We start from the raw sequence: 27,472 nt of genomic DNA, 5'->3' as shown, positions 1-27,472 counted from the left end.
AGAACGGTTCAGACATTCAGGCCACGTGCAGTAGATCAAATTCACAAAAGTGCTTAGGAATATGCTGATTTAAGTATGTATTGAATCATGGGTTTGGATTTTCTCATCTCTGCCATGTTGGGAGGAAGTCACTGTATGTGGTGAAGTATAGGTTAGTGCACAGATTCTTTGAAAAAGAATGTTCTTCAGGCTGTATCCTTACCCTGTCCCATATAACACCAAGAATGTTCTTACTGTTTTAATATTAAAATTTTAATATTAGAATGATCCGCTTGACTCTAGAGGAATTGCCCACATGCTGTGCATCTGTTTTTTCTAGCATGAATACTGTTTCCCTGACTTCTTGAGCTTTTATCAGTTATAGAAGTGACTATAACTTGAATATCCTAGGATTTCGAAAATGTCGTTGATTGTCATAATTATCACGGGCTTGAAAATAAAACACCTTTTTTCCAGTGTTTGAGGATGTTGCCAAATGAATCTATGTTCCCCATTTCTAATTAATTCTTATTAGTTCACATAAAGGTGTATGTTTTAAACTGCAGGTATAGTGATGCCACTGCAACAAAACAATTAATTTACATATGTTTTTTCAGGACCTTTATAAAGCTTTAGTACCAGTATGAGAACTGAATACTCCAAGCTATTATTATATAATTTGTTTTGTTCATTTGTTGCTTTTTTACCCATCTTGTGTCTATTAAACTGTTGAACACTCCTGTAGTCCAGTATTCATCTGGAGAATTGTGCACCTCCTTCCACATCTCATCTCATACAAATTAGCAAAAGGAACTCTGAAACTCCTACATCCTGTACTGTTTGCAGCTTTCTGGTTATTCACTATGTGATCTTCCTTGAGGGGAATACTGCAGGAACATCCTTTAACCAGATGGAAACGGGCATGTTGTTTTGTCTTATTCTAGACTGGCGTTTGTAGGTCAGTTTTTCTGAGGGAGAAGCTTTATGAGATTGATAGGCCAATCTAACAGATCACTGAGCTGGCACGAAAGGAAGTACAGAGATTTTTTTAAGAAGTAGACTTTGATCGTCCGAAATAGATATAGCACCTATTTATCTTTCCTTGCATGCATGTTCGTATGCCTTAACATAGGGAACCAGCAGACAATATTTTTCAGGTCAATAAAGATCTGAAAAATCATAAAGATATGCAAGATCAGTAGGTATAAAAAGATATAATTAGGTATTGTGGAGGAAACCCCTGGCTATGCTAAAATATTCTTTATGCTTTCTTTGTGCAACTACTGTGGCGTATCTACCTAAGCAATCTCTAGAAACGTAATTCAAGAAGTGATTAGAACATATGGAGGCCAGTCATGCATGATATTTATGTTTCTTCAGTGGTTATGGGCTGAGAACGAATCACTTAAGTTTCAGTGTTATGAATGCTTGACTTCTGGACTTAGAAATTCACGCTTCAAGTCTACACAGAGCTTGTATTTGCATTCAGAATTAGAAGTTAATTCTCATATTTAATTGAAAGTGACTTTTTTAATAAAGAAGCTATTATATAATACAAAGTCCATGGATAATGACTGCAAATTGTGGCATATGTCACAAGATGTATGCGTTTTATGTCTTCACACAGTCTTAATATTCTATCTAAATACATTTCAAAACACTTCTAATAAATGATAAATAGCAAAGCACTCTGAACTCAGGTCTTCACTGATGTGTGTAAATTGTTGTCTTTTACTGATTCAGAGGCAAGATTTGTAACAGCTTTTATTATAGTGTGGTCCCTTTCCCATATGGATGAACTTCTGAAAAATTCATTTGTCCTATAACCATTTGATCAAGCAGCTCTCCAGGCATCTGCAAAATGTCTTTGACATCTCCCAGTTGTACTGTGGGAATAATGAAGTTGCCAAAGTGCACTATCCTCACATTCCAAATCCAAAAAACTGTAGAACCATGTTCTTGCACATCTCTCTAGTGTACAAGTATAGGTGTCATTTTGCTATGGAGTTGCTATAGTGTTGTTATTCCTTGTGGTTTTTTTTTTTAACATTTCTGATAGTGTTTGATGTTCCAAATCAACTGCAAAGTTTTTGGATGGAAGTGGGGAATTGTGACTGGGAGGAAAATTAAAGATATGTAAGGCTCTTTGAAGATTCATTTTCATTAGTGGTTGCAAGACTATGCAAATTTTAGTGTTTCACAGGAGTTGGATGTGTCCTCTGGAGATTATCTTGTCCAACCTCCCTGCTAAAGCAGGTTCACTAGAATAGATTACTTTAGATCCCTAGAGTTTATCCTCAAGTATTTTACTGAGAGCATAATTCAAGTTACAGAGAATTAAAAGTGATGTTTAGGTGAATTTACTGATGCTTTTAGCAAGCTGAAAGTATAATTTCTCCAGGTTAATTTCAGCTTCCTGCATTCCAAATGTGGATCTGGGTCAAATGCAGGCTACGATTGCAAAATTCTTCTTGATAATGCATGAGAAATCACAATAATCTGCAAAGGGCCCTGACAGATATGTAGTTGATGCCTGCTAGTAACCAGACCAGGAGGGTCAGTGCTGCTGATGGGAGAGGAAGTACCCTGTAGTCAAGACTAAACTGACTGGGAGCTGACAGGCCCACTTTGAGGAGCTTGCATAGTACCAAGTTCTGTGGAGGGGATGGAATATGGAGTAAGGGCTACACATTGCACCCTAGGAGGTTCAAGATGAACATTGGAAAGAATTCTTTCCAGTTGGAAGACGGTCAAGTGACAGAGCAGGATACTCAAGGAACGGAATCTTCATCTTTTGAAGTTTCAACACTTGTCTAAATAAGGGCAAAATTTTCTTGAATTGGCCTTGGTTACTGTATGGTGCTGTAAGTGACATTTTATACCGAACTAGGATGTGTATGGTGAAGTGAATTCTTGAGATAGCATTTTTACTTGAAGTATCACGTGATGGGGGGAAAAGAAGATGATTGAGACACTTATTTTCTTTTTACATTTGCCAGTGATATTTGTGAGAGTACTGAAATCTTCATAGGCTTTGAGTAAGTAGAGGTAGAAAACAGGATTTTTAGGATATTACGTAGAATGATGACCATATGTGAAATATAATTGATTTCAAGGAAGGAACCCCTATTTTTTTGCAGTTATTCATGAATATTGTGTATTTTGCAGAAAGTTATTCTACTTTATCTGAATACCAGTGGTTGTTGCTGTTGAACCAACTATTACTTCTATGCCTTTTTTCTGGTAGTTTTTTTTCCACTACTCTGCAAATATCGGACTTATTAGAAATGTCATTTGAAAAGGAAAAGAAAAAAGATCTGAAGATGGTACATTTGAAATCAGATATTCCTCTTTTTGTGAATCCAGATCAATGAGTTACTACATTGAGAAGTTATTTTAAATATTACAAGTTTAATGCCTGAGACCTGAATTGAAAATTGTGATGAAGTAAATGTTCTGTTAGTACGCTGTTAACAAGACCTTGAAATACACGATGCCAGATGTCCAGTAGCAAAGTGAGAGCAGAAGTTCTTTTTCCAGATGGTCTCTGACATTTGAAGATAAAGAAAAGTGCTGAAAAGTACTTTTCAAAAAAAAGCCATGAAATAACTCAAGCCTTACTTCATCATCAGTTTATTAAAAGAGAGATGAAGCACACTATTTAAATCAAGAAAACTGTCAAACATATTAAATTATCCTGGACTTGAATTACAAAATGCATAGTCTGGTGTGGCACTATTTATTTGTTTGTTTGTTTATTTCTCCTCAGCTCTGTGGGGTTGGCAAAAGCAGCTTTGGAAGCAATTAATGGTTTCAATCTCTTTGGAAATCAGGTAATAAAAATGTGTTTTCTCTTTTTTTTTAATTGTTCTTTTTTTCTTGAAAATCTGAAAAAAAGAAACAGTTGCAAGAACTTCTCTTGCAGTTGTCAGGAATTATTTTCTTATAGCATAGTCACAGAAATAAATAAATACGCAAATAAAGAAGCCTGTCTTGACTAGGAGCTTTTAGAGCTATTCTAATGCCTGAGATGAAAAATGTTCTGTTTCAAATCATGCGGAGATGAAAAGCCGTAGCACCTATTATTGTCAGATCCTTTTGTCTTCTCTTGTGGCATAAAACAAGTGGTCCTCCTCAATGAGCATTTCTGATGCTTAAGTGCTTTGGCAGCTGTTAATTTTTTTTTAGGTGTCCATTCATGTGTTTTGGTGTTGGTTTTCTTTTTGTTTGTTTTTGTTGTGTATATTAGTGTTGTATTATAGACTTGTTCTGTTTTCATTATACTTTTCAGGAAACAATTGTCTTTTTGCTTATGAGTGGAGAAGAGTGCCCTTTGTATGTACACAAATGCGGTGTTTCAGGAAGACCTAGCTACATTTGGTCTAGTTTTGGCTTACTTACATCCTAAAAGCTGATTTTATGCATTAAGAACTAGAAGTTAATAAGGATCTTAAGTAGTGATCAGACATGATATATACATTGTCAGCATATCAGAAGCAACATTTATCTGCAACTTTTACCTTTCCAACAATTTCAGACTCCAGTAAATGTGGCTGCTTGTTTTTATTTCAAGTGGTATTTTACTAAATTCTAAAATGGATGAATAAATTGCTGAAGCAAAACCAGTTTAAATGCTCTGCAAATTTATTCCAAAGATATTTTGCATAAGCAGAAACCATTTTGACCTTCAGTCTGCAGCAGTCTGCCTTTGTGCTTAGCTCCAGCTGTGTTCCAATAGCTTTGAGAAATCCTGCTGAGCCCCTCAGGAGGGACTTGTTTGCATCTGCATCTACAGAAGTACAACCTGCATAAATCATCACTGGGAACAACAGGCTGTTCAGCCTTCCCATGCAGATTTTTCCACTCACACTGTGGAAACTAATAAATACAAATGCATGTTACTGTATCTGTCCTTTCATATGTGTATGTATGTTGTATGTTTGTGTATCTCAGGATAGGGAAGTTTCCCTGTGCATTTGAGGTTGTATTCAGATAAGACATGAGGTTCACTTTACTGGTAGATAATCACGTTGAACTATTCCATTTTTTTTCTCTCCCCAAATACCAAAATTATAGAAGCAGTAAATAAAAACTAAGTATTTCTGTAACAAATCGTACTACTTTTTTAATGTAGCAAAATGCTGTTTAATTTATACTCAAATAATTCTAATTAATCTCTTGGTGTAATTTTTGGGTGCTAGATAGAATAGAGAACAAAGAATTGGCTTTTAATGTGCTCTGAATTTTATATACTTTAATGTAAAAAGGAGCTCATGTTTTTATAACACTATTCGTTTTATACTCATTATACTAGAATCAATGCTGTTTCATAAAAAGTGAGAATTTTAAGAATACAATCAAGGTATAAGCCTAACTGCTTTGTCAGCAGAAGATTTTTTACACGTTAATTTTTAATGTAGCAGATAAATTGTCCCTTTGTTTAGTTTCTCATTATTTCACTTTAATATCTTATGCTAAACTTCTTAAATTTATTCCCAATCTATTGTGCATATCTGAAACAATATTTATAAATCTACATGAAATAGTTATTATGTATTACTCTAGCGTAGGACTTCTTTAATTACTCTTAATTGTGCAGTGACTGTAGCCAGATCCCGAAGTCGTTGTATTGTCATCACTGGTTGGTATGGAAGAACTGTTCAAGTAAGCATGATTTTTTTATAATTAGGAGGCAGTGTGAACTGATGGTCTTTTAGCTTACATCACTTCAGAAAATTAAGGTTCTGACTTGCTTCTTCACTTAGTTATTTTATTATAGAAATTCATGGATTTCCACAAAAAAGTCTGAAAGTTAAAACTACAGATTTTGGTCACCATTATGGCAAAAATGCTCTTCCTCCCTCCCTCCCTCCGCCTCCTTCTGGTAGCACTGACAAAAGTGGGCACTGCGTAGAGGAATGGCTTGAGAACGTCTTAGAGACAGTGCATGCATCTTTTTGCTCCATCTGCGATGAAAATGAACATGTAAAGAACTAATCATCTTACACATGTTCTTTTTGTGTAAAATAGGCTCATGCATCATATGCTAGTGTATTAGCTTAGTTACATATAAGGTGGCTGAAATTGACTCCTTAAATGCATGCTATGTGATTAAAGTTGGAGATAATTTTCGTATTGGAATTTGATTAGAAACAAAGACTTGGAGACAGATTGCTTCTTTTAAAATCCCTATAAGAAAATATAGAAAATAGTCTTTAAATGCATGTTTTATTTAGGTTGTACCATCCAATATAAAGATGAACATTTTTGTTCTTCACATACTTTGTATTTTGCCACATTTTTTATTTTTCTGAGAAGTGAGCTTGTGCTTAAGAGTAATGAAGTGCAACACAACAACCAAAAAGTGAATTGTTTTTATTTGCTACTGAAGTCCTTTTCCTAAGTGATACCTCAGGTGAAGATCCAATTTTTTTTTATTCTAGCATACTTTAATGAAATATTCAACATCTCCACTTGGAACATTTCCACAACCACAGGGAGGAACAACTAGTTTTTTGTTTTACCTTAGTACAGCCATTGCTGATCAAGAAGTAATGGAAGATGTTATGACTTTGAGTGGATGATACAATTCATAACCAGTAGCGGACAAAGACAGCTAATTTTGTTTAGAATTTCAAGTTCTTTTCTCAAACTCTTCTGGATATATATTGTTCATTTCCTGATTAAAATGGCCAACTACCAGAGTATTACCATTGGTAGAACAAAAGGTTAGTTAGTTTCACCAGGACACGCCAACCTTTCTTCATTTCTCTCTAAATAAATTTGCATTTACAGGGCTGTTCCTGGTCTGTTATATTTGTGGATTTCGATGCCCATAACCGTAACAGACAGACTCTGTGTTCATTGCTGCCCCGAGAGTCAAGATCTCATGTAAGTAGTTAGAGAAAACGAACAGTAAGATCTCAGCAGTATGGGGAGAAAATAAATGGGTAAGAACGTAACTCTTCATTTTACGTTGACCGCTTTCTTCTGCTTAATAAAGATAGGAATTTGTTGGGAAGTTGTTAAATTTGTGCTTGTTAAACATGACTGTGATGCGATACCTCACTGAAGTAGAATCATGATGGCACTCTTTATTTTAAATATGTTGAGGTTAGAATGTTAGCCCATTGGTAGCTTCCTAAATAATTTCAAAATAAAACAATAATGGTCTGCAGCATGTTAATTAGGGTTGCAGTCTTGGTTATTGTCTTGTTTTTATCCTGGTGTCTGAGTTTCCATTATAAGTTTACTGCCTGCATTTTTGAAACAGCTAAAAGGAACTTTGAGCTTTGATTTGTTTTTTTGTTGAGAGGCCTTCAAGATTTGTTTCTCATAAATTGCAGAATGTGAAGGATTTTTGTTATTATAAACTACTGTTAAAAGTAAATATTTCATCAGTGAGTAAATCTAAGTAACATAAGTACAGATTAATAAAAAAAAAACAACTAAAAATGAAGAGCAGTGGAGTTCTACTTTTTCATTCTGCAATGTAATAGCATTTTTGTTCATGAAACAGACTATTAATCTTCAACATTAATGGTTTACTCATTACGCAGAAGAATTATAGCAGTTACAATCCTGTATAATCAAAATAAAAGGCAGAGTCAGCTAATTTTTTATGCTCTTTTAGAACTCCTTTGCTGTTTGTTATTTGTTAGAGACTTGATATATGCCAACAGAACCAATTTCATGTTACTTGTACTATATAATGTTTGTATCCTCCTCACCGCCATCCCATTATGGCTTCATGTCAGTGATACTGTCTAAAATGCAGTATTTTAAATGGTCTTAGATGTATCAGCAGGAAGGAACAAGAAAATCCCAGTTTGGGTAACCTGATCTAGTGAAAGAGGTCCCTGCCCATGGTGTTAGGGAGGAGCTAGAAAATCTTTAAGGTCCCTTCTAACCCCCAAATCGTTCTATGATTCTGTAAGAACTAGAACTTAAAACTAACTTTTTGTATTTCTGTAAGCTTACTTGTAGTGGTGATATCCTAGGTAGTAATTTTGGTGTGTTTTTAATTCATGATAGTTGCACGTGTTCCTTGAGCAATGTCATTTAGATATTTTGTGAAATGAAATATCCTTAAATCAGACAAGTTTGTTTATTACAGCACTCAGGAGAGATTTCTGAAAAACCTTTTCAGCAATGATTAAATAATCACAGTTAACTTCTTGTGATTCTCTTTGAGCATAGTATGCCCCAGTGTTGTTTCCTCCAAGAATAACTTGAAGGATGTTTATTTGTTCCTAGAAACTTGGGGTTTTACAATATATTCACTTACACCTGCAGATTATCAACTGTAAAGTAGGTCACATTTTGAGTCAAATGAGTTGTCTTTTAAATCATATGTGAATGCTGGGTTTCTAGTTTATCCTTAAACATTTTTAGAAGTCTTATTTTGCACGTTATTCCACTGTATTGGTGTTATGATTTTGGTAAAGATTATGTTTCGAATATATGTTTTACTGAGTATTTTAAACAGTCTTTGTGCATCCAGTAAATGATAGAGATTTAATTGAATTTATAATGTGTTTTTTTTTTCTCTTCTCCTGCAGAATACCGATGCAGCTCTTCTGCCCTGTATCAGTTATCCTGCGTTTGCTTTGGATGATGAGGTTTTGTTGAGTCAAACACTGGATAAAATTATTAGAAAATTAAAAGGAAAATATGGATTTAAAAGATTTCTGAGAGACGGATACAGAACAGCACTAGAGGACAAAACACGCCGCTATTATAAACCAGCAGAAATTAAGGTAAAGAAGTAACTGGCAACAAACGTAGGTTTTCTAAAATGTTTAGGCCATGCTTAAAAAAAATAAAGCCAAGCAGATGTCCCTTTTAGTGTTTGCAATTCGAGATTCCAAATTGCTTCAAATGAAGGAGATGCATTTTATAATTTGGCATGTGTGGTTTTGAGAGACTGCCGAGTCAGCAAGTTAGTTGTTGATTTGTTTTGTAATGAATGCGCTTCCATTTACATTTAGCATACAGATGATTTCACATAACAAATAAGGAAGTTATTTATCATTTTATTTAATTTCACAGCTGACTACAGTCTGAGTGTATAGAAAACAATTTTGCTTTTGACCGCATTGCTTATCAGTAAAAGGTATCTAAATTAAAATTTACTATTTTACTCATCAGTAGTTTCCTAGTGGAAAATGAAACATAAATGATAAAAATATTCTGCTTGAGAAATGGCCACGGCATATGTAAAAGTGCACTTAAAGTGCCTGTATAATTTGGAGACTACAAGGTAAATGAAGAGCTGGTGTCCTAAAATGTTTTGACATTCATTTTGGCTTTTGTTGCTTTGATGTGGTTGTATGAGGTATGGAAATATATTTTGTTAAACCAAAATGCTGATTGAATATATTTTGTTAAACCGAAATGCTGATTGAAATCAAATCTGATTGATTTTTCTGCTTTTTAGCTTTTTGATGGCATTGAATGTGAATTCCCTCTGTTTTTTATTTTCATGATAATTGATGGTAAGTATGGCTTTATTTTCCTATTCTATAGATGCATTACAGAGATATGATTTCATACCTTCTGTCCAAGGGCTTATGTTTGCCCTGCATGAACAAGTTGTAACAAGTGACATTAAATATCTCACTGAGAATTTTAACCCTTATGGGTAAAAAACTAACAACAGAAAGAATACTAAAAAAAAAAACAAACAAAAAAAAACAAACAAAAAATCACCCAACCCTCAAGCCAAAGCATAAGAAACCTAAAAACCAAACCACCCAACCAAAATATTTCAGTATTTGTAATGTGAACTCCTGGTTTTAGAATACAACTCGATATATATATATTTTTTTTTCTTTGAAATGCCTGTGCTTCTTGGCCATGGTTTTACATATAGCCAGTTAGATTGCAAAAAAAAAATCAACCGCTACCAACGGACCTTGTCTTGAGGTTAGGAGACAGCAGAAACATCCACAGGATGATTTCAGGATGGAAGCTAGAAGTCGCATAGAAGGAATGTCTGAATAAGAAACTGAGTACAGATTACAGCCATCATAAAGATTTATTTGTTTTCAGCCTTGTGAATGGATGGAAATCTGGCTAGACTTTGTAGTTTCTATTTATTCTCTTAGGTGTGTGAAATAGCTTTCTTATGAAGATGGTGAGAGGCTACCTGCTGGACATCTGTGTGCTTACCCATAGCTTCAGATGTTTTGTTTGAACACGGAGTAAGGTTCCACAATTGATTTTTTTCTGAAGGAATATGTCACATTTTTCAATGTGACCAAAAAAAAAATAATAATAATTATCTGTACCTGAAGTTAGCAAAGCGGTTTTATTTTGTTTCATAAAGAAAAATTACAAAACACATACCTTGCAAATACTGTTCTTGATTTCTTTTTATTTAGTTTCTATCCCTGTATCATAATTTCATCAAATACAACAAATGTTGGTGGAGTTTGTGCATGTACATCCAAATCCAGAAGCTTCGTCATGTAAAATTTGAGGTGCATACAGAGAGACTTTAAATTGCTGCAATAACAGGACTCTTTATAATAAGGTGTTCTGTTATGTTTGTTTTCAGCGACTGAGTTAATTGTTGGTGATTTTCTTTTATCTTATTTTTGCCTTTCCGAATTCACACTTCTGTGAATACAAAAAGACAGCTTTAGTACTAATTTCCCTTCGGTATTTTTCTTAAAAGGAGGTTGTTTAGGATTCTGTAGATAGCAGATATGCATCCACAGCTGTGGGGAAGGATTGAACTAAATAAACCAGCATGATTGTTTTTTGGCTAATACATATTTGAATAGCAGTTTTCAAAGCTTTTTTACGTTTCTATTCGAATCTGGAGGATTATGGTAGTTTTCTAGGATGAGGTAAGGAGGGAAACAATGCGTCTGTTTTCAATAATATGGAAGAATGTGGTAAATGAAGAGGAAAACCATGGGAGGAAATGACATACACAGGAGCGAAAGATTCACAATGAAAATATTGCACTTGTTTCCCTTTAAGTGTTCCAAGGTGTTTCTGTTTTATAAAAAGATCTGTATGATTTGTCAAGTTTATCTGCTTTTTCTTTGATAAACAGAAAGACGTATGCTATTTTTGATACAACTTTTCATGTAAGGACTTGGGATGAGCTGAGCACTTGTTGTAATAGTATTCATCAGACTAATTTTGAGATAATTAAATTCTATTAGAAAAACATTTAAGATGCTAGTACTCCCAAAGTTAACATTTTCTCCTACAAGGCATCATCACAAAGACTTGACATTTAACATCTCAAGGCATGTCCAGCTGTTCTGAACCTCTGTCATATTAAGATATGGTATCTACATAACTTATCAATGTGAAGTTCCATCTAAAAATCTTCCAAGAGGAGTTTTTCAATTTACTTTTTCAAATTTCTTTTGTACTTCTTGGGAGTTTTAGGCAGCTCATTTTTAGATAAGCTTGAAACTCTGTTCTGATGAATTAGAAATGAATTAAACCAGCCTGGCACTTAAGCTCTGCTTCATCTTTCTGCAGTAATTAAGGAAGTTCCTTAGAGCTAGGTGGGCAGGGTGTCTGTGTTCTAGTCCTTTTTATGTCCTCTGTAGGTTCACAGCTCTGCTATGTAGTGCAACTTGACATTGATTTCATCTTAAGTTAATAAAACAATGGCTGATTCATGATCTCTGCAATAATTAGCTGGAACAGTAAATATGCAGTTAGAGTTTATTCTTCTACTTTTTCATGAACTATTTAGTGTGTTGGCACTGCACTGCTGAAAAATAAACACCATATTTTTCTTCTGCAAATGTTTAGTTCACAGAATTTATTTCTTCCATTAAATGAATTACTGTTCTGCTTTTTTAAAAATTTGTTTGGTTTTGTTTTATAGGAGTTTTTAGAGGAAATCATGCACAGGTTAAGGAATATCAGGATCTTCTGGACCCTGTGCTTCAGCATACATCTGAAGGTATTATTTGATAATTGTTCTTCTAAATGACTGTTTTGTTTTATTTTTAATTTTATCATAAAATTACTGACATTACTATGAATGAGTATTGCAGTCAGAATGGAAGGGAAATAATATTATTATGTTTCCTTAGAGTAAAATACTAATATTAAAATAATCTATTCCATGGAGACATATTGCATCGTAAAAGTGTGAAAATAAAAATAATTTGATACTGTAAAAATGATACAGAAATAGAGATAAGATTTACACTGTACAAAGGCATTCCTTCGCCATTTCCCTTTGTTTGATTTTTTTTTTTTTTTTTATAAAGTTCACCTTAAGGTTGCATGAAAATTCTAACTACTCACAATCACATATTTTCAGTGTTTTACCTGGGTACAGTTGGGGATCACTTGAATAATTTACTGACACAACTTTCCAAAACTTAACAAATCATGTAGTGTATGCACAGGAAATACTTTGTAGCTTAGAGCAGTGAAACTGGTGGCATTTTAAAATGAATATAAATTTCTCTTAAATTACACACTTCAGAGTTTTTATGGCAGTGGCAACAAGTTTTTTGATGGCCTACAGGCAAATCCATCCAAAACTCATTTTCAAAAATGAAAAAAAACCACAAGTTTGACTGGGGGCAAGAACGGTCAGAAAACAAATTAAGCTTCAATATTCTGACAGTCTGGTTTTAAAACTCAGAGTCTTTACTCACCTGTTCTTGTCATCTGTTGTACTGTTACACAAGTGCAGTATTTTAGTTTAGAGTTGTTCTTCAAACTTGGAATACTTGCTGAAGTGGTTTCTGTGAGGAAAATGTGGTCTGTGCCGTGTAGTTCAGTGGGCATGGAGATGGTGGGTTGTTGGTTGGACTAGTTCATCTTAGAAGTCATCTCCAACCTTAACAATTCTGTGATTCTGTATTCAATACATAGAAAACTTTGACTTTACTGATATTTGCTTTTTTTCTGGTTATTAATTAGTATGTGAAGTTCCATGGATTCTAAATAAGTTTATTGGTTCTTATTGTGGAATGTCATCATTAATGCCTCCTCTTAACATTTCTATGTATACTTTGATGCTTCACTTACTTCAGTATTCTACCTCTAATAAATTACTCTCACTTGGCAGGTTTTCCCAGCTTCTTGCCAGCAATTACTGGTTTTGGTATAAGCAAATAGTCAGAAACTGCAGCTTCATTTTATCACCTGTACTTTATCTAAATACATTCCAAATTAAACAATGTTAATTTGAAACTTATTTTTGCAGTAATCACATTAATTTGCTGTTGTATTACTTAGTCAATCATTTGTAATTGTTTCTGAATTCCTTATTCTGTTCACCTAAAAAGTTTGAAATAAAAGTAGGTCATCATACAAGTAGATTATAATATCTGTGACGTAGTTATAGTTCCCAGATATGCTAGCTTCAAATGAAGAAGTTACTTCCTTTTATTTCATTTTGTTTCAAAATCAAGCTGCTGTTTTAAACTGTGTATTGTGCAGTTGCAGAAAATTATGATTTCTATTTAATATTTGAGTATTTTTAGTCATGGTTTTAATTTCAAATAGTTGTCTTGTACCAAGATGGCTGTTAAATGCTAGGAGAAAATCTCGTTTCACTGTAATGTGGCTTTCATTTCTTTTGGTTCTGGCTTCTTATCTGCATTTTGGTTTCTGATAAAAACATTTTGTGCAATACAGATGGAATGTGTTGTTCTGGGAAGTAGTTGTGTGGCAATGCTTGGTGAAAAATAAAGTCGTTTACTCTAGCTCTGAGTTTTGAGAAAGAATGATGAGTGACAACAATCTTTCTGCTCAATCAGATGGCTATGAGGTTAACACTTGAGCTGTCTTAGGGAAATACAATCAAATAATAATGAAAATGGAATTTATTTACTAAATGAATTTGTTTTAAAACTCCATAGGATGTCCTGTTGTACCCAAATATTACTATGTGCCAGCTGATTTTGTTGAACTGGAAAAGAAGAATCCTGGCAGTCAGAAACGATTTCCTAGTAACAGTGGACGTGACGGAAGGTTTTTCTTGTGGGGACAAGCAGTTTATATCATTGCAAAACTCCTAGGTAAGAGGCTGAAGAAATTGTCAGGTTTTGATTCATTGTAAGTGAAGGATATTTATTTGTTAATGTTTTTTTTTTTTTCAATCTGATTGAACATGCTGGCTTGAGTTTTGAATAGACTCTGGGTAGCCTGTGTGTCATCTGCTTTGGCATGTATTTGGTAGGCAAAAATTGCTTTTTATTCTCCGTGTTGAATTTTTATGTTGCATGTAGCATGCTGTGAAGTTCACTGGATTATGTTATAGAATATCCAAAATCCTTTTAACAAGATAGATTTCTCGATTGTTTCTTTTTCTGACTTTTCCTCTTACTTCCTTGCTTCTGTGTGAACATACGCAACCATAGAATCATAAAATATTCCAAGTTGGAAGGGACCCACAAGGGCCATCGAGTTCAGCTTCTGGCTTCACACAGGACCAGCCAAAACTCAAACCCCGTATCTGAGAGCGTTATCCAAACTCTCACTGAACTCTGGCAGCTTTGGGCTGTGTCCACTGCCCTGGGCAGCCTGTTCTGGTGCCTGACCACCCCGATGAAGAACCTTTTACTAACAGCTATCTTGAACCTCCCCTGACTCAGCTCCATGCCTTTCCCTTGGGTCCTAGAAATACGTTAACACAATACTTACTATGGCTTAACTATTTCTATCTAAGTTGTAGCAAATAACGATGTTTGTATGTGAGCTGAAGCATTTAGTTCAAATTATTTATTGCTTTAAACAAAACACGTTTAAATTTTGAATGATTACAGTCTCAGATAAAAGGGATAGTGCTTTCTTCACTGTGTATTATTTTCATCCTTCCCTTGAAGTAGACTAGAAGATCATTTGACACTGCATTTTGAAGACCACTGAAGGTTATTGTGGTGAATTTTTGTACAAATGATGTCTTGGTCTCACTTCAGAGTGCTCAAGGACTAATGCAAAATAAGTTTTTAATCCAGAAAACAATTTTAATGTGTTTTTTAGGATAAAGATATATTACTTTAATTGAACATGCCTAGCATTTTGCTGACAATCAGTAGTTTGAGTTCTGTAAACTTTTCTTCTGTGAAGTGTGTAGGAGGAGATTGAAGGGGAGCTGAAAAATTCAAGATTGGGGACAGAACACTGATTGTATCCTTAGAACATCCAGATTAATTGTAGCCCACACTATAAACTAAATGCAAGCAACTTTGTCTTTAACAAAATAAGTTTTCCTTTTACCTCTCTATATTAGACAAATAACCCTTAAATGTCTGTAGTAATTCTGCTAATATTCATCTTATACTAATATTTGTATTAGTATACACCTAAAGAATGCTGGTGAAATACCTTGTATTTATTGTTTGCAAAATGCTCTTTGACCATGCTGTTTGACTGTTGTAACCTTTTGCTTCGAATCAGTTTTTCCCTCTGCTGAGCTTTCTTACATTGCTTTTTTTGCAGTTGTCCTAACAACTGTTTCCTTTCTTGTTCTTGAATTTTATTTCCACCATATTCAATACTTTTTGCTCTTCCTCTCCCTTTTCTCCAAATATTATTTTCTTTTTTTCCTCAAATTCATTGTAAATGTATGTTGGAATTATTATTTTTTTTTCACGAAGCTAGGTCTATTCACCAGTGATAGCTATCAGATATCAGTGACTCCATTTATTCAATTTACAATTGGTGCATTTAATGTCACTCCTTTCTGTGTGGAAACTTTGTCCTTGATGAAAGTCTGTGTGTGTTACTTTGCTTGTTAGTTGATGCTTATTAATTGGAAACCTGACTCCAAACACCTAAATTTCTGGAAAGGTACTTGTTCCCTGTTTCACCATCCATTTCAGAAATTGTGTTGCCTCAGGGGCTGCAATTAATTTGTATTTGCTCAGCCTCCTTCCTTCTTTTCTGTAGGTGAGCATGCTGTGTAGCTTTCACAGTGGGGTCTTCATTTTAGAGTGAGGGAAAGTAATGCTCAGACATGAGGTATTCAGCTGTTTTAAGCAAAAGAAGATGCACACAGTTTAGTGGCTGTGTATTATCTTTCCTTTGCTTTTCATTAAAATTTTTACTTTTTTTTATGTATTCGGTGCATGTTTTTTTAGGGACATTTGTCTAGAGTAAAGACCAAATTTCATTCCCATAAACATGTATTTCTGACAATGATGAATATACACTGAGTGTGTTCTTTAAAATAACAGCATCAGTATTGAAAATTAGGTTAAATCTCATAATATTCTGTTGTTATCCTGGTCTTCATTAAGAAATCAGTTGGACCGTGTATTTAAATTTCTGAGTAGTGTAAATCCAAGTAGAGGACAGTGGAAATGGAACAAAAATTCTGGGAACAGCCCTTGCCTTTCAGACTGTGAGGCAGAGGCCATCACCTCGCCATCATTTGGTTAATCGATTGTATTGCATCACCAGTACTGCAAATAATTTAAGTAACATTCATACCTTTAACCAGCACAAGAAGTCTGATTGCGTGTGTAGTTCTGGATGATTGCTTTCTTAAAGTGTGCTTTGGTAACTCACTTGTTAGTATGCTAATAAAACTCTATGTGTTCTTTTATAATTTTTCTATAATCCAGTTTTTGCTTTTTTTTAAATGCAACCACCTGGACACAGACTGTGACTCTGCAGGAGCACTGCAGAGCAGAGGAGCCAAGTTCTTTCTTGGCAAGAGCCAAGCTGCACTCTCCCAGCAGAAGGCTGAGGCTCACAGCATCTAGCTTGCCTTGCTCACGGCTGAGGGTTGCTGCTGGCACAGCTCCCAGCAGTGGCAGGTCCTTCCTGGCGTGTTTACTGAGTTGCCCTGCCAGAGTGCCTGCCCTGCATCTTCTTTGCACTTTAATGTCTCTTCAGCTCTTAGGCCCGAGCCAGGGCATATTTTGAGTTTATAAATTGCTGTCTTAAAAGTTTGCGATGTAGTATTCAGAAATAATATGCTTACTTTGATTGGAGTCCTTAATCTCCGTTCTAGCGAAAGCTTAAAGTAATGGAATTTTAGGGTTGGTGTTGTCTTTTGTTTTTTCTTTGTTTGTTTTTCTACTTGGGTTATTATACTGAGAGATACCCGATACTTCATATCCCTTTCAGGACTCAAGTCTTCTGATTACCTTTAGATAGAATGGCTGTCTGTTCTACTAACAAAACTACATGCATTTTTGTTGCTAACTGTAGAACTTGAAGTTCTAGAATAATTCCATAGCTGTGGCTTGATTTTTGGTGACTTTTGCCTGCTGTGGAGTCTGATGTCTGTGTATAATCTTCTTAATCATTTTTTGTGGAAAAACAACACTTTTTAAATACTACAATATTATAATTAGCTGTAGCAAGAATGATTCTTGAGTCATTAGTTTTAAAATTGATATAATTTTGCAGATTGTCCTTTTGATGTGTATATCACTGATCTAAAACAGCAATTATAGCAGCAGAAATGACTACAAAAAATGTTTGTGTGCCTCCTTGATTATGTGCCTCCTTATTATCATTAACTTTCAGCTGACAAATTAGTGAGTCCTAAGGATATTGACCCTATTGGGCGTTATGTACCTCCACAAGAGCAGCGGAACGTTAGCATGAGATTTTCCAATCAGGTAAGCATAAGCTTAGCATTACAATATTTTTCTGGAAAGTAATTGTCATTAAGTGATACAACTGAAATGGTGCATTAAATATGTGTTTAAGTAGTTACTAATAGGTATTTTTCTTTTGAGCTGTAAGATGTGCCAGGAAGAAGGTGAGATGGAACCTGCATCATTCATTCCAATTAATTTGGATTTCTCAGTGTCACCCCTTCAAATTTCTTTGTTCACCATCCATCTTAACTTGTCAGAAAAGAAATCTTAGGTGCCACGTTCTGCTATTCTGTGTCTCAGGGTGGCCTTTTGAATACTGGCAGCATTGATATGCTGGCAGCATTTTAACAACTGCTAAGATTTTGCAGTTTTTACAGTCACTGCTCAGGCATATTATACAGGAATGTGTGGTCATTATTGTGACAGTGCTGTAGCTATTAGCTCTAAACATGAAAATGAAAGAAACGAAGTAATAATACTGAGGGTATGCAGTGATTATTCTGAAATTGAAATTCACTCTGAATTCATTCATTTCATTCTGAAACGTATTTTATTTCCATTTGTTTAGTACAAATATGCAATTAAAAAAATCCAACAAATAAAACCAGTTTTTTTTTTTTTTTTTTTTTTTTTTACCAGCTGTTAATATGTTGGAAACACTTTATCCTTAAATGAATTAGTGTTTTCATTTCTAGGACTTTCATGCTTAGTGTATAACTTTGTTTACTTGAATCATACTTATCTTTACTGAATGCATAATAGAAAAGTTCATCATCAGCGTGCTAAAGAAATGCTTCTGCCCATTTCATCTGGGTAGTAATTTGGGGCAAACACAAGCTGCTTCTACATTTGCTTTTCTGAACATGCTTCAGAGGACACTTAGCTAACAATGCTGTATTTAATAGGCTAATGCTATCTTTATGGAATCAATACTACACAGCGAGGAATTCTGCATGCTGCTCAGATTGCACAACCTATCTGTGAAGCACAATAAACACAAACTACTGATATGGGAATCTGTAAGCAAAACTCTGTTAAATCCTTGTGTTAACAAGGGTTTTACTGTGCTGAAGGGACAATACCAGAAGATTTGCTGCATGCGAACTTTGTATAGAAAAACAGACATACGGAAATGGGGTTTGTTTGAAGGACCACAGAGGTGGTTTGGAAAGGAGAATTAATACCTTGACCATAAGTATATTTACAGCTGTGAACACATTGCTCTGCTTTCAATTTCTGATAAAAAGCGGACAGTCTCATGTGTTGTCACTAATACTGAAATACCTAGCCTACATTTAAAAGGAAATGTTTTCTCTCCTACTTCAGTGCCCCCCAAGAATCAATTATCTGATTTTAAGGAGACGTCTTGGTATGTTCCATCTTAGGGAAATAACTGTGTGGTGCAGCAAGAAGATTCTTGTTGCTAGTTCTAGACTTTGTTCCAAAACAATCTAAGTCTGATGACAATCAGGTTTTAGTTTGCGCATGTAAATTGCTTTGTAGTGCTTAATTTCATGTTAAATATCTCTTGGTTATCTTTTGTTGGTTAAATAAACCAACAAAAAAGAGGTGAAATAATCCGTGCTTCATTTACTTTCTTGAAAGAAGATAATGAAGGGTATTCTCTTTCACTGGGGATTTCTCATAAAAACTGTGTTCAGTTATTAGAAAAATGCTTTTAGGATCTCCGTATCCAGAAGCATTTATAACAGTTTCAGTTGGGTTCTCTTGTGGAGAATGTAGTGATTTAGTGTATATGAGGGTCTGCATAGTAACAATAACATACGAGAAATGTCATGAGTTGGGGGTAAGGACTTTCTGGTTTTGTTTTGTTTTACTGGAGCATATGACAGCTGATTTACTGCTGTCTTTTTGTATTCAACAAAAGTTCATAATGCTACTAAATGGTCAAAGTAAAAGTGGTTCATCTGCTAGGTTAACGTGAAATACATGTGTAGGTTTGCAATTAATTAATGAAATTGTTGTCCTCTGTGCAGTGACTGTAATCTTGTGATGTTTTGCATGGTTGTCTTAATGATTCGTGAAGGTTTCACTTATGCTGCTGGAAATGATAGGCTGCTTATTTCTTCTATTTTCAGAGAACTAGGTAACGTGTAAAAAGGAAATAAAAAGGCCAAGTATATGTAGAGTGGGACATGTTAGGATTTTCAAGCTACATAAATTAAATTTAGGATTACAGCATGTTTACTTTTGATGGCTTAAAGAGATGTATCATGCTGGATTATCTATTTTGTAATGCTGTTTATGAGCACATTCTAGGCTTTCATTTGTATTGACGCAGTTGCCTGCCATAGTTGACACAGTTCTAAAATGGTTAAATGTTATTTTGGAATCTAAGACACACGTATGTCCATGTTGTATTTCACTAAAAAAGGTCTGGTGTGTTAGTAGCATTGACCACAAACCGTTCAGCTGCATTAAGAGGCTTTCTGAAGCAGATGTGTTTTGTTTCAGCTGTAGTTTATTAGCAGCAAGGTGGGTTATTTGGCTTAAGTACAAATTCTTATGTTGCACTCTATTTCGGTATTCCTCATCTTCTTCCATATGCTTAGAAAGCCCAGTATGTACCATTCTAACCAGTGTTCTTGAATTTGAATACCATGCCACTTTCGCACACGTTCAAAAACGAATTGATTTTTTTCAGACTTGTGAGATTTCCTGGCAATATATGCAAAAGGCATATAGTGATAGCATCTGTCCAGTGAGAGAGCAGCAGAAGACCAATACTGAGCTGCTTTCTCTTCTAGTGCCAAGAACGGAGTCAGGGATTTCTCCCTTCACCCTGCTTTGTTTTTAACCTTGTTTCAAACTATGACTTTTTTTGAGAGGAGGAAAACTAATCTGTCATTTATTTTTGTCTTCTGAAAACACCAGGCTCTATTTATCATTTGCACAGCGTGCAGAACGCAGCTGAAACAGATCCTGCTCTGTGCTACCCAACAAGGAAATGCAAGGCAGAAGGGTGAACCCAGGGTGGAGGGGGTCTGTGGCAGTGTCTTGGGGAGAGAGTGATTGATGGTGTGTGAACTGCGGCTTAGCTGGGGTTAGTAGGCAAACATGAAGCAGAACACATGAAAATAGAACTTTCAACAGCAGTAAGATTTATGTAGTGGACACATTAGGAGCCTGCTTTTCCACTTTTTTTTTTAAATATTTAGTGAATGCTATGTGTAATTATTGTTAGTGAAAAGGGTGGTGCTTTCATGAGTAGTTTGACTGTTAGTTTGTCTGTGCTTTTCTGTGCTACAAACTACTTGTGATCCTTCAGGCCTGTACATGTTAAATGACAATGAAAGTAACTTCTCATTTAACAGTACAGCACTTCCGTAGTTTTACAGCAATTTCAGTTAGATTTTTCAAAGTCTACCAATTCCACACAGCCATGTCTTCCCAAATAAAGATGATGGAAGCTGCGTGTCTTCTAGAAAACAACTGCAATAGGTGTTGATAAATGATTTTGAGTTCATCAGTCCAGGAAACCCAACACACAATAAATAGATTTGAATGAGATATTAAGGAATCAGGCATCATAAATCTGAACATAGCTCTGAGGCTTTCTGTCTAGGCTTTTATTCAAGTTATGTTCCTATAAATCTCAGGTTTTGGCATGGTGAAATTAGAACAAGGAGGAAACAATAAAAGCATGTGTGTAAGTCTAATTCTGAGATGAAATACACTGCTGTCTGAGTGTTTACTCTGTTACAAATCACCTTTGCTTAGTCAGTAAAAAATGTTTGATTTTATTTAAGAATAGCAGCTTATAATCAGATTTTGTGATGTACCAGTTGTGCAGCAGGTTATGGCCCATGGCAGAACTACCACTTACTGGCTGCTATAAATGAGGCATGTCATGGAATACATCTGTGTATGAGAGACATTAGCACTGGTATCAAAGGAGGGTGTGCCTCAAAGGAGGTTTGGAATATATAGATCTGCATTCGGCTGATTACATAGTCCAACTGTCTTTGTCTTTGAGATGCAGTAATAAGTAAGCCGGACCTTAACATGAAGACTGCTCCCAAGTTAGATATAAGGTTGTCTTGGAAGGAGATGTCTCATTTTGTCATTGAGCTGTTGCTGTTGGTTTGAAAAAATGTATGACAGTGATTATGGTGTAGAACTGGTTTGTGCTTTCTTGCTGTGCGTATAAAAGATGGATAGCATGATTTTGAGAAGGAACAAGTCAATTGAACTACTGGTTTCTGAATGTGATCTCTTTATGCACATCTTCCATCACATTGTGGCAAAAAACACCAGTGTTCTTAGCAGAAACATGGAAACAGCACTTTTGGGAAAATGTTAAAAATTTGTGGTGTTAATCTCTGAGATCTAACATGGTATCAAGGCTCACAGATGCCTGAACGAGCAGGTAGTCACTCTGAACTTTTTGTTCCAAATTATCCTATCCATCAATCTGCACAGAAAATGCTGTATTTCTATACAATCAATTAATGGAGGATATATTTATTTTTTTCATTCATGTTCTGGTAGTTTCTAAACAAAAGCAGGCAGAAAAACCCCAACCCCTAAGGTATGACAGTGTGTGCTCTTTCTGGTTCATTTGATTTTTGCAGTCGTCCAACTCCACAGAAGAGAGGAACAGGGAATATCTTAGATATGTCCATTTTTTAGCTAGTAATGTGTATTGCCACTGAAAAGAAAAGTCGGTTGCCGTTGCAAGGTCCCAGAGCATTGAGTTGATGGTTCTTGTGACTTACTGATATAAAATAATATTACTTATTTAAAAAATGAAGTATCTTTGTTATTACAAATATAAGGAAATACTATTATCTCATGTTAAATATATCTTCTACATATTACATTGTATATACATATTACACATATATGATTAGATGAATATAATTCTTAGTAGCTTTCTGATCAAAGTATTTCAGCGTTGAAGTAAATTCATTTCTCTGAAGTGGATATTGTCAGTTACCCAAACAGCTGAGTTACTTCACTCTTTATAAAACTGTCTATCAAAATATTGTCATATCACTTGAAAATATAGATTGTATAACATCTAAATTTTATGTGTAAAGCAGAATATTTTTCCTACCTCACTATTTTTTTATTTTATTCTTTTAATTAAACAGTAGAAATGAATACCTGAAGCTTGTTTATTATGAATTCTTCAAAATACATGTTGAGATTTATAAGTTTTTTTTTCTTTCATTTTATTTACACAATAGGGAAAAACACCCCAGACAATGAATGTCTATCATGCTCATGAACTGTTTAAATAGATATTTTTCTTGTTCTATGCTAATAAACAGTGTTTCATTATATCCTAGGGACCTCTGGAAAATGATTTGGTAGTTCATGTGGCCCTGATAGCAGAAAGTCAACGGTAGGTACTTGCTTGTATTAAGAATGTGTATAGTAAAGAAGTTCTGAATGGTATACATGTTAAATTTGCTAAAGGTATTCATGGAAGTATGTTGAACTTCATACTCCTACTCATGTCTCCACTGCCAAGATAATTGCTAAAGCAAAGACTAATTCTTGATTAAATTTGTTGTTTTGTTTGTAGCCTACAAGTTTTTCTGAACACATATGGAATCCAAACTCAGACCCCCCAGCAAGTGGAACCAATTCAGATATGGGCTCAGAAGGAACTTGTCAAGGTAAGGAGTCTGTATTGAAAATTATCTACCGATCTATCTTTTGTAACAAAACAAATTTATATCAAGCTGTTAGAATTTTATCTCCTTAGGCTTGTTTTCTGCATTTTTGTGTTAATCTAGTTCATTTGCAGTATATACCAACACTGGTCAATTAGAGCTTGCAGTGAAGATCAGATATTCGCCTGACCCATTTAGGAAAAAAAAAGAATAACATAAAATATTAATAGCGCAGAGGACTAAGTGAAAACCTGATGGACAAACACAAACAAATGAGTAATACTGCAGGCATAAACCATCATATAATTTGATAGTGCCTCTAAAAATGGCATTATACAATCTTCTGTAACTGTTTCTCTGACAAGTCCATTCCACTGAATATACCCATTTGACTCAGCACATTCAAAGATCTATGGACAAAAGTTAATGGGGTGAAGGAGATGTTCAGAATCATTTTTATCGCCTGTGAAAGCTTCAGCTTTTTCTTTTTCTATACAGACAAGTAGTCCTATAGTTGAGTACCATATCCTTTCACTTCCAGGAGCTTGGCCCATTTAGTTCTTATCCATGCTGAGCTCACTGATAATGCCAGGTCAGATGCATCTATTCCAGCAGATGTTGTTGCTATACGAAGCCAGTAGTCAAAAATGAGTGGCATCTACAGGCTGCACAGGTCTATTTCAGTCTTCTCTTAGCATTACTGTGGCCTCTCTTTGTTCAGTCCTTTGTAGGATTTTAGATACAGCACTTTTGATCATGCTGAGTGCCGCAAGCCATCCACTGCTATTTCTCCTAGAAGTATGTACAAAGCAAAAAGACAAATGCTGCTGTGAATAAGTGCTTTGATTAGCAATTATAGATAAACATGTCGAAAAGTCTTATGGAAATCCATATGATTATTGGGTGTCTTTTTAATACTTGATCTCTGTTACAACTGGTTCTCTGGAGGAAAAAAAAACAAAAAACCAAAACCTTGAAAAGAGTCCCATCTGTACATAAATAGCCCTTACCAAGCTGCAGGAAGCTGTCAGACAGGTAAGGTGATCAAGAGTCACAGATGTGCTCTTGATGTATTTATACTTTACCACATGGAGTTTGGTCATGGACCAGGTACATGAAGTTCTTGCTGAATTCTGCATTACAAAAATAGTCTTAAACAAGCCTGATAATTTCCAAATGTTTGGGGAAAGTGTAATCCATGTGTGTAGTATTCCGGTCCTGAAGATGTTAGTAATTCATTTCACAACTACGCAGGTTTCTCCCTCTGAAATCGGGATTGTGTGACTGATGCCATTATTGGTATTAGAGGCTTGTAGGACTCAAAGAACAAAACCAGATAATAATTCTACATGCTTACAAAGCCTGAAATATGTTGCTGACTGATGTACCAAAACTTTACCAGCCTATTCAGAAAAATGATTATCCCAAACGATGACTGCCACTAACATCTGAAAGTATTCACAGAGAAAAGAAATATCCTTGTTTATATTCAGCCCTGTTCATTTCTCAATGTATTTTTGCTTGCTCATTTTCTTGACAATATATTTCAGACTGAATTTGTCCTGAAATTCTGGTTTAACAGACAGATATCCCACAAATTTACTACATAAGTACACACACACACACACACACACACACACACACACACAAACATGTATGTGTGTTAGCTCTGTGTCATCCTTTACTTTTTTGGTCTCTCTTAGAAAAAGATGAATCCTTATGTTGTAGTTGTCCTATTATCCAATTACATTTCTACTTATGACAACTGCTGTGTTTTCATTTTCAAAAGCTGATGAGAATTCTGTCAATCTGCTATTTTCTTTATACTCATGGTGGGAAGGTAAATCTGCCTTGTCAAAATTTACTTTCAGAAAGCATGTCATGAAAATATTAGATAAACTGCTGCAATTCCTTATCCTGGTGAGCTTCCAGAAAAGGCTATGTCTTTGTGGCATTATGCCTATTACCATTCTTCTAGTCTCCATTGTGTACCACAAGAAAAGGTTTAACATTGTTTTGATTTTGTTATGCATGGGTGGGTTATTTAAAGCCATTTATGCTTGATGTCTTCGTTTCTTTCCCATTTGAGTAGTGACATTCAGTTGGGATAACGTGAATAACGTATCCCAACTGAATATTCATATCCAGTCTGAATGAACAGGTAATGTAGGAAGTTTTGTTTTGGGTTTTTTTAATACTTCTTTGTGTTTATGCACTAGCATAGGCAGTATCAGGAAGGCCCCAGGCTGACAGCAATGAAAAGCTATTGAGTGTAATGTTTATTCAAATCTTCACTTAAATTTGTTTTTGAATTATCTTCTCATAAAGAAAGATTGAGCTTAGAAAAATGTTTGAAATGTTGGTTTATGAAATCATAGTGAGAAATAAGTTTTGGTAATAATGGGTTTTACACATCAAAGCATGTAAGGAAAAAATACAGCTTTCAGTTTGGTTTAACTGACACATTAATGCTGCTTTGTCTACAAATAATTGCATTTTTATGGTTTATTTCGATAGATTATAAGAAAATATGACTATTCTTTTAATATGCATGTCTTAGAAAATTATATTATGTGAAGTAATATTAGGCATATATGATTTCATAAGACTCAGAATCAAGCAATGAATAATGGGGTAACTCGCTCTTGTTTTTGTTGTTGATGCATTAATTTTGCATGCCTTTACTAAAATTAGAATAAAAATCTTTATATAGCTCCTTCATTACTGTTTTATATCCACATAAGAAAAGCATTATAGAAGAATTTTAAGAATTAAAAAGTACTACAGATTATATAGATGAGAAAAATAATAGTTAAAAGCAAGACCTAATGTAGGAATCAAGTTTTTGCTGAATTTCGAAGCAGTGTAGATAGGTAGGACTACGGTGCTTTCAAGACAAGTCGCTCCCACACATTTGAGTCGTTAAAAAGAAAGAAAACAATAGAAAAAATGACCATATTGTATGTATTTGTTCTCAGTAGAATGCCCACAGCTTCCTATGTGAGCATAAGGAAGTCTTGTATTGAGGTTTTCTTCACGCATGTTTATTTTTCACAGGCCTACTTCCATTTAGGAATCAATGACAAATTAGGATTATCTGGAAGACCAGACAGGCCAATAGGATGCCTTGGAACATCAAAGGTTGTGAAAAAAATATTTACATGTTTACAATATTGGTGGAAATGTTTATTTCAGATAAATGTTGCGTTAGTGTCTAAGATGTTTTAAATAGAATTTAAGTGTTATTTTGTTTTATGCTTATATTTAACTTTTAAAATCTTTGTAACACATTTTGCTGTTAGGAAGGTGCATGCTGTCTTGGTATTAAACTGTCAGCTTTCCTAAACATGCGTTTCCAGTAATATTTGGCCACAACAGAACTATTGTTGACGTGAGCCACTTTAACTGGAGTGTAGATCTGCAAACCTTACAAAAATCTATATGCTTGAAATTAGATATGTAGGTTTTATTTTTAGTGTTTTTTTTAAGTTCAGCTGTTCCATATTAACTATTTCCTTGATAGTTTCAAAATAGTTTTTTTTTTCATCTCAGCTACTGAAATGTTGGAACAGTTTTAAAGAAAAGACTAATTGAAGCTTTATCTCCCAATAGATTTATCGAATACTAGGAAAGACTGTAGTTTGCTACTCCATTATTTTTGATCTGAGTGATTTCTACATGTCTCAGGATGTTATGATGTTGATTGATGACATTAAGGTAAGACAGATCTATCTTTAACTCTTCCTTTAAAAAACTGACAAAAATAAGAGTCTAGGAGAATAAACTGTGAAGTTTGATAAAATACAACTCTGAAGGGTGAACACTGTATAATTTGTATTTTCCTATGTAAAAATAATGCAGTTTGTTAAATTATTAATGTGAATATTCTGTCAGCCCAATATGAATTCTAGAGAGTATCTGTACCTAACAAAAGAAACCCAACAAACTGAAAGTGATTGGGGTAGGCTTAGTGCAGCAAGCAAATGACCTTGAGTTTCTTTGGGAAAACAGATGTTCTTGGCAGCAGAAAGGAATGAGACTGTTCTGCTTAAGGGAAATATGAAAGCTTCATCTAGGTGAAATATTATCAGATTTTGTAGAACTATTAAAAATTGTCCTCCTTCCATAGTGTTAAGGATGGCAGCATTGTGCAGCTTACCTGTTAAGTCCCCAGTGCATAGAAGGTGGCACTGGTGATAATGACCGTGATTCCAGAGTTGGATTCCTCTGCATACTTTCTAGGTCATTACAAGTAGTTCAGTACATACTAGTTTGCCCACCAATTCA

General features: G+C 34.8%; 1 protein-coding gene across 8 annotated transcripts in view; it reads left to right on the top strand.

Annotated features, from left to right (window-relative positions):
• The window catches only part of PHKB (phosphorylase kinase regulatory subunit beta), a 71,145-nt gene that overhangs the window by 24,903 nt on the left and 18,770 nt on the right, over positions 1–27,472 (top strand). For all 8 annotated transcript variants that reach the window (XM_015292391.4, XM_015292390.4, XM_046899442.1 and 5 more), the window contains 11 exons: positions 3,749–3,812; positions 6,775–6,870; positions 8,541–8,738; positions 9,419–9,476; positions 11,843–11,920; positions 13,842–14,000; positions 17,464–17,558; positions 22,856–22,911; positions 23,095–23,188; positions 26,243–26,326; positions 26,798–26,902. In XM_015292391.4, the coding sequence (XP_015147877.1) occupies positions 3,749–3,812; positions 6,775–6,870; positions 8,541–8,738; positions 9,419–9,476; positions 11,843–11,920; positions 13,842–14,000; positions 17,464–17,558; positions 22,856–22,911; positions 23,095–23,188; positions 26,243–26,326; positions 26,798–26,902 (1,087 nt within the window). The remainder of the gene's footprint in view (positions 1–3,748; positions 3,813–6,774; positions 6,871–8,540; positions 8,739–9,418; positions 9,477–11,842; positions 11,921–13,841; positions 14,001–17,463; positions 17,559–22,855; positions 22,912–23,094; positions 23,189–26,242; positions 26,327–26,797; positions 26,903–27,472) is intronic.

The sequence above is a fragment of the Gallus gallus genome, chromosome 11 (assembly GCF_016699485.2).
Source record: "Gallus gallus isolate bGalGal1 chromosome 11, bGalGal1.mat.broiler.GRCg7b, whole genome shotgun sequence".
Lineage (NCBI taxonomy): Eukaryota > Metazoa > Chordata > Aves > Galliformes > Phasianidae > Gallus > Gallus gallus.
This window is presented reverse-complemented; position numbering and strand designations above follow the sequence as displayed.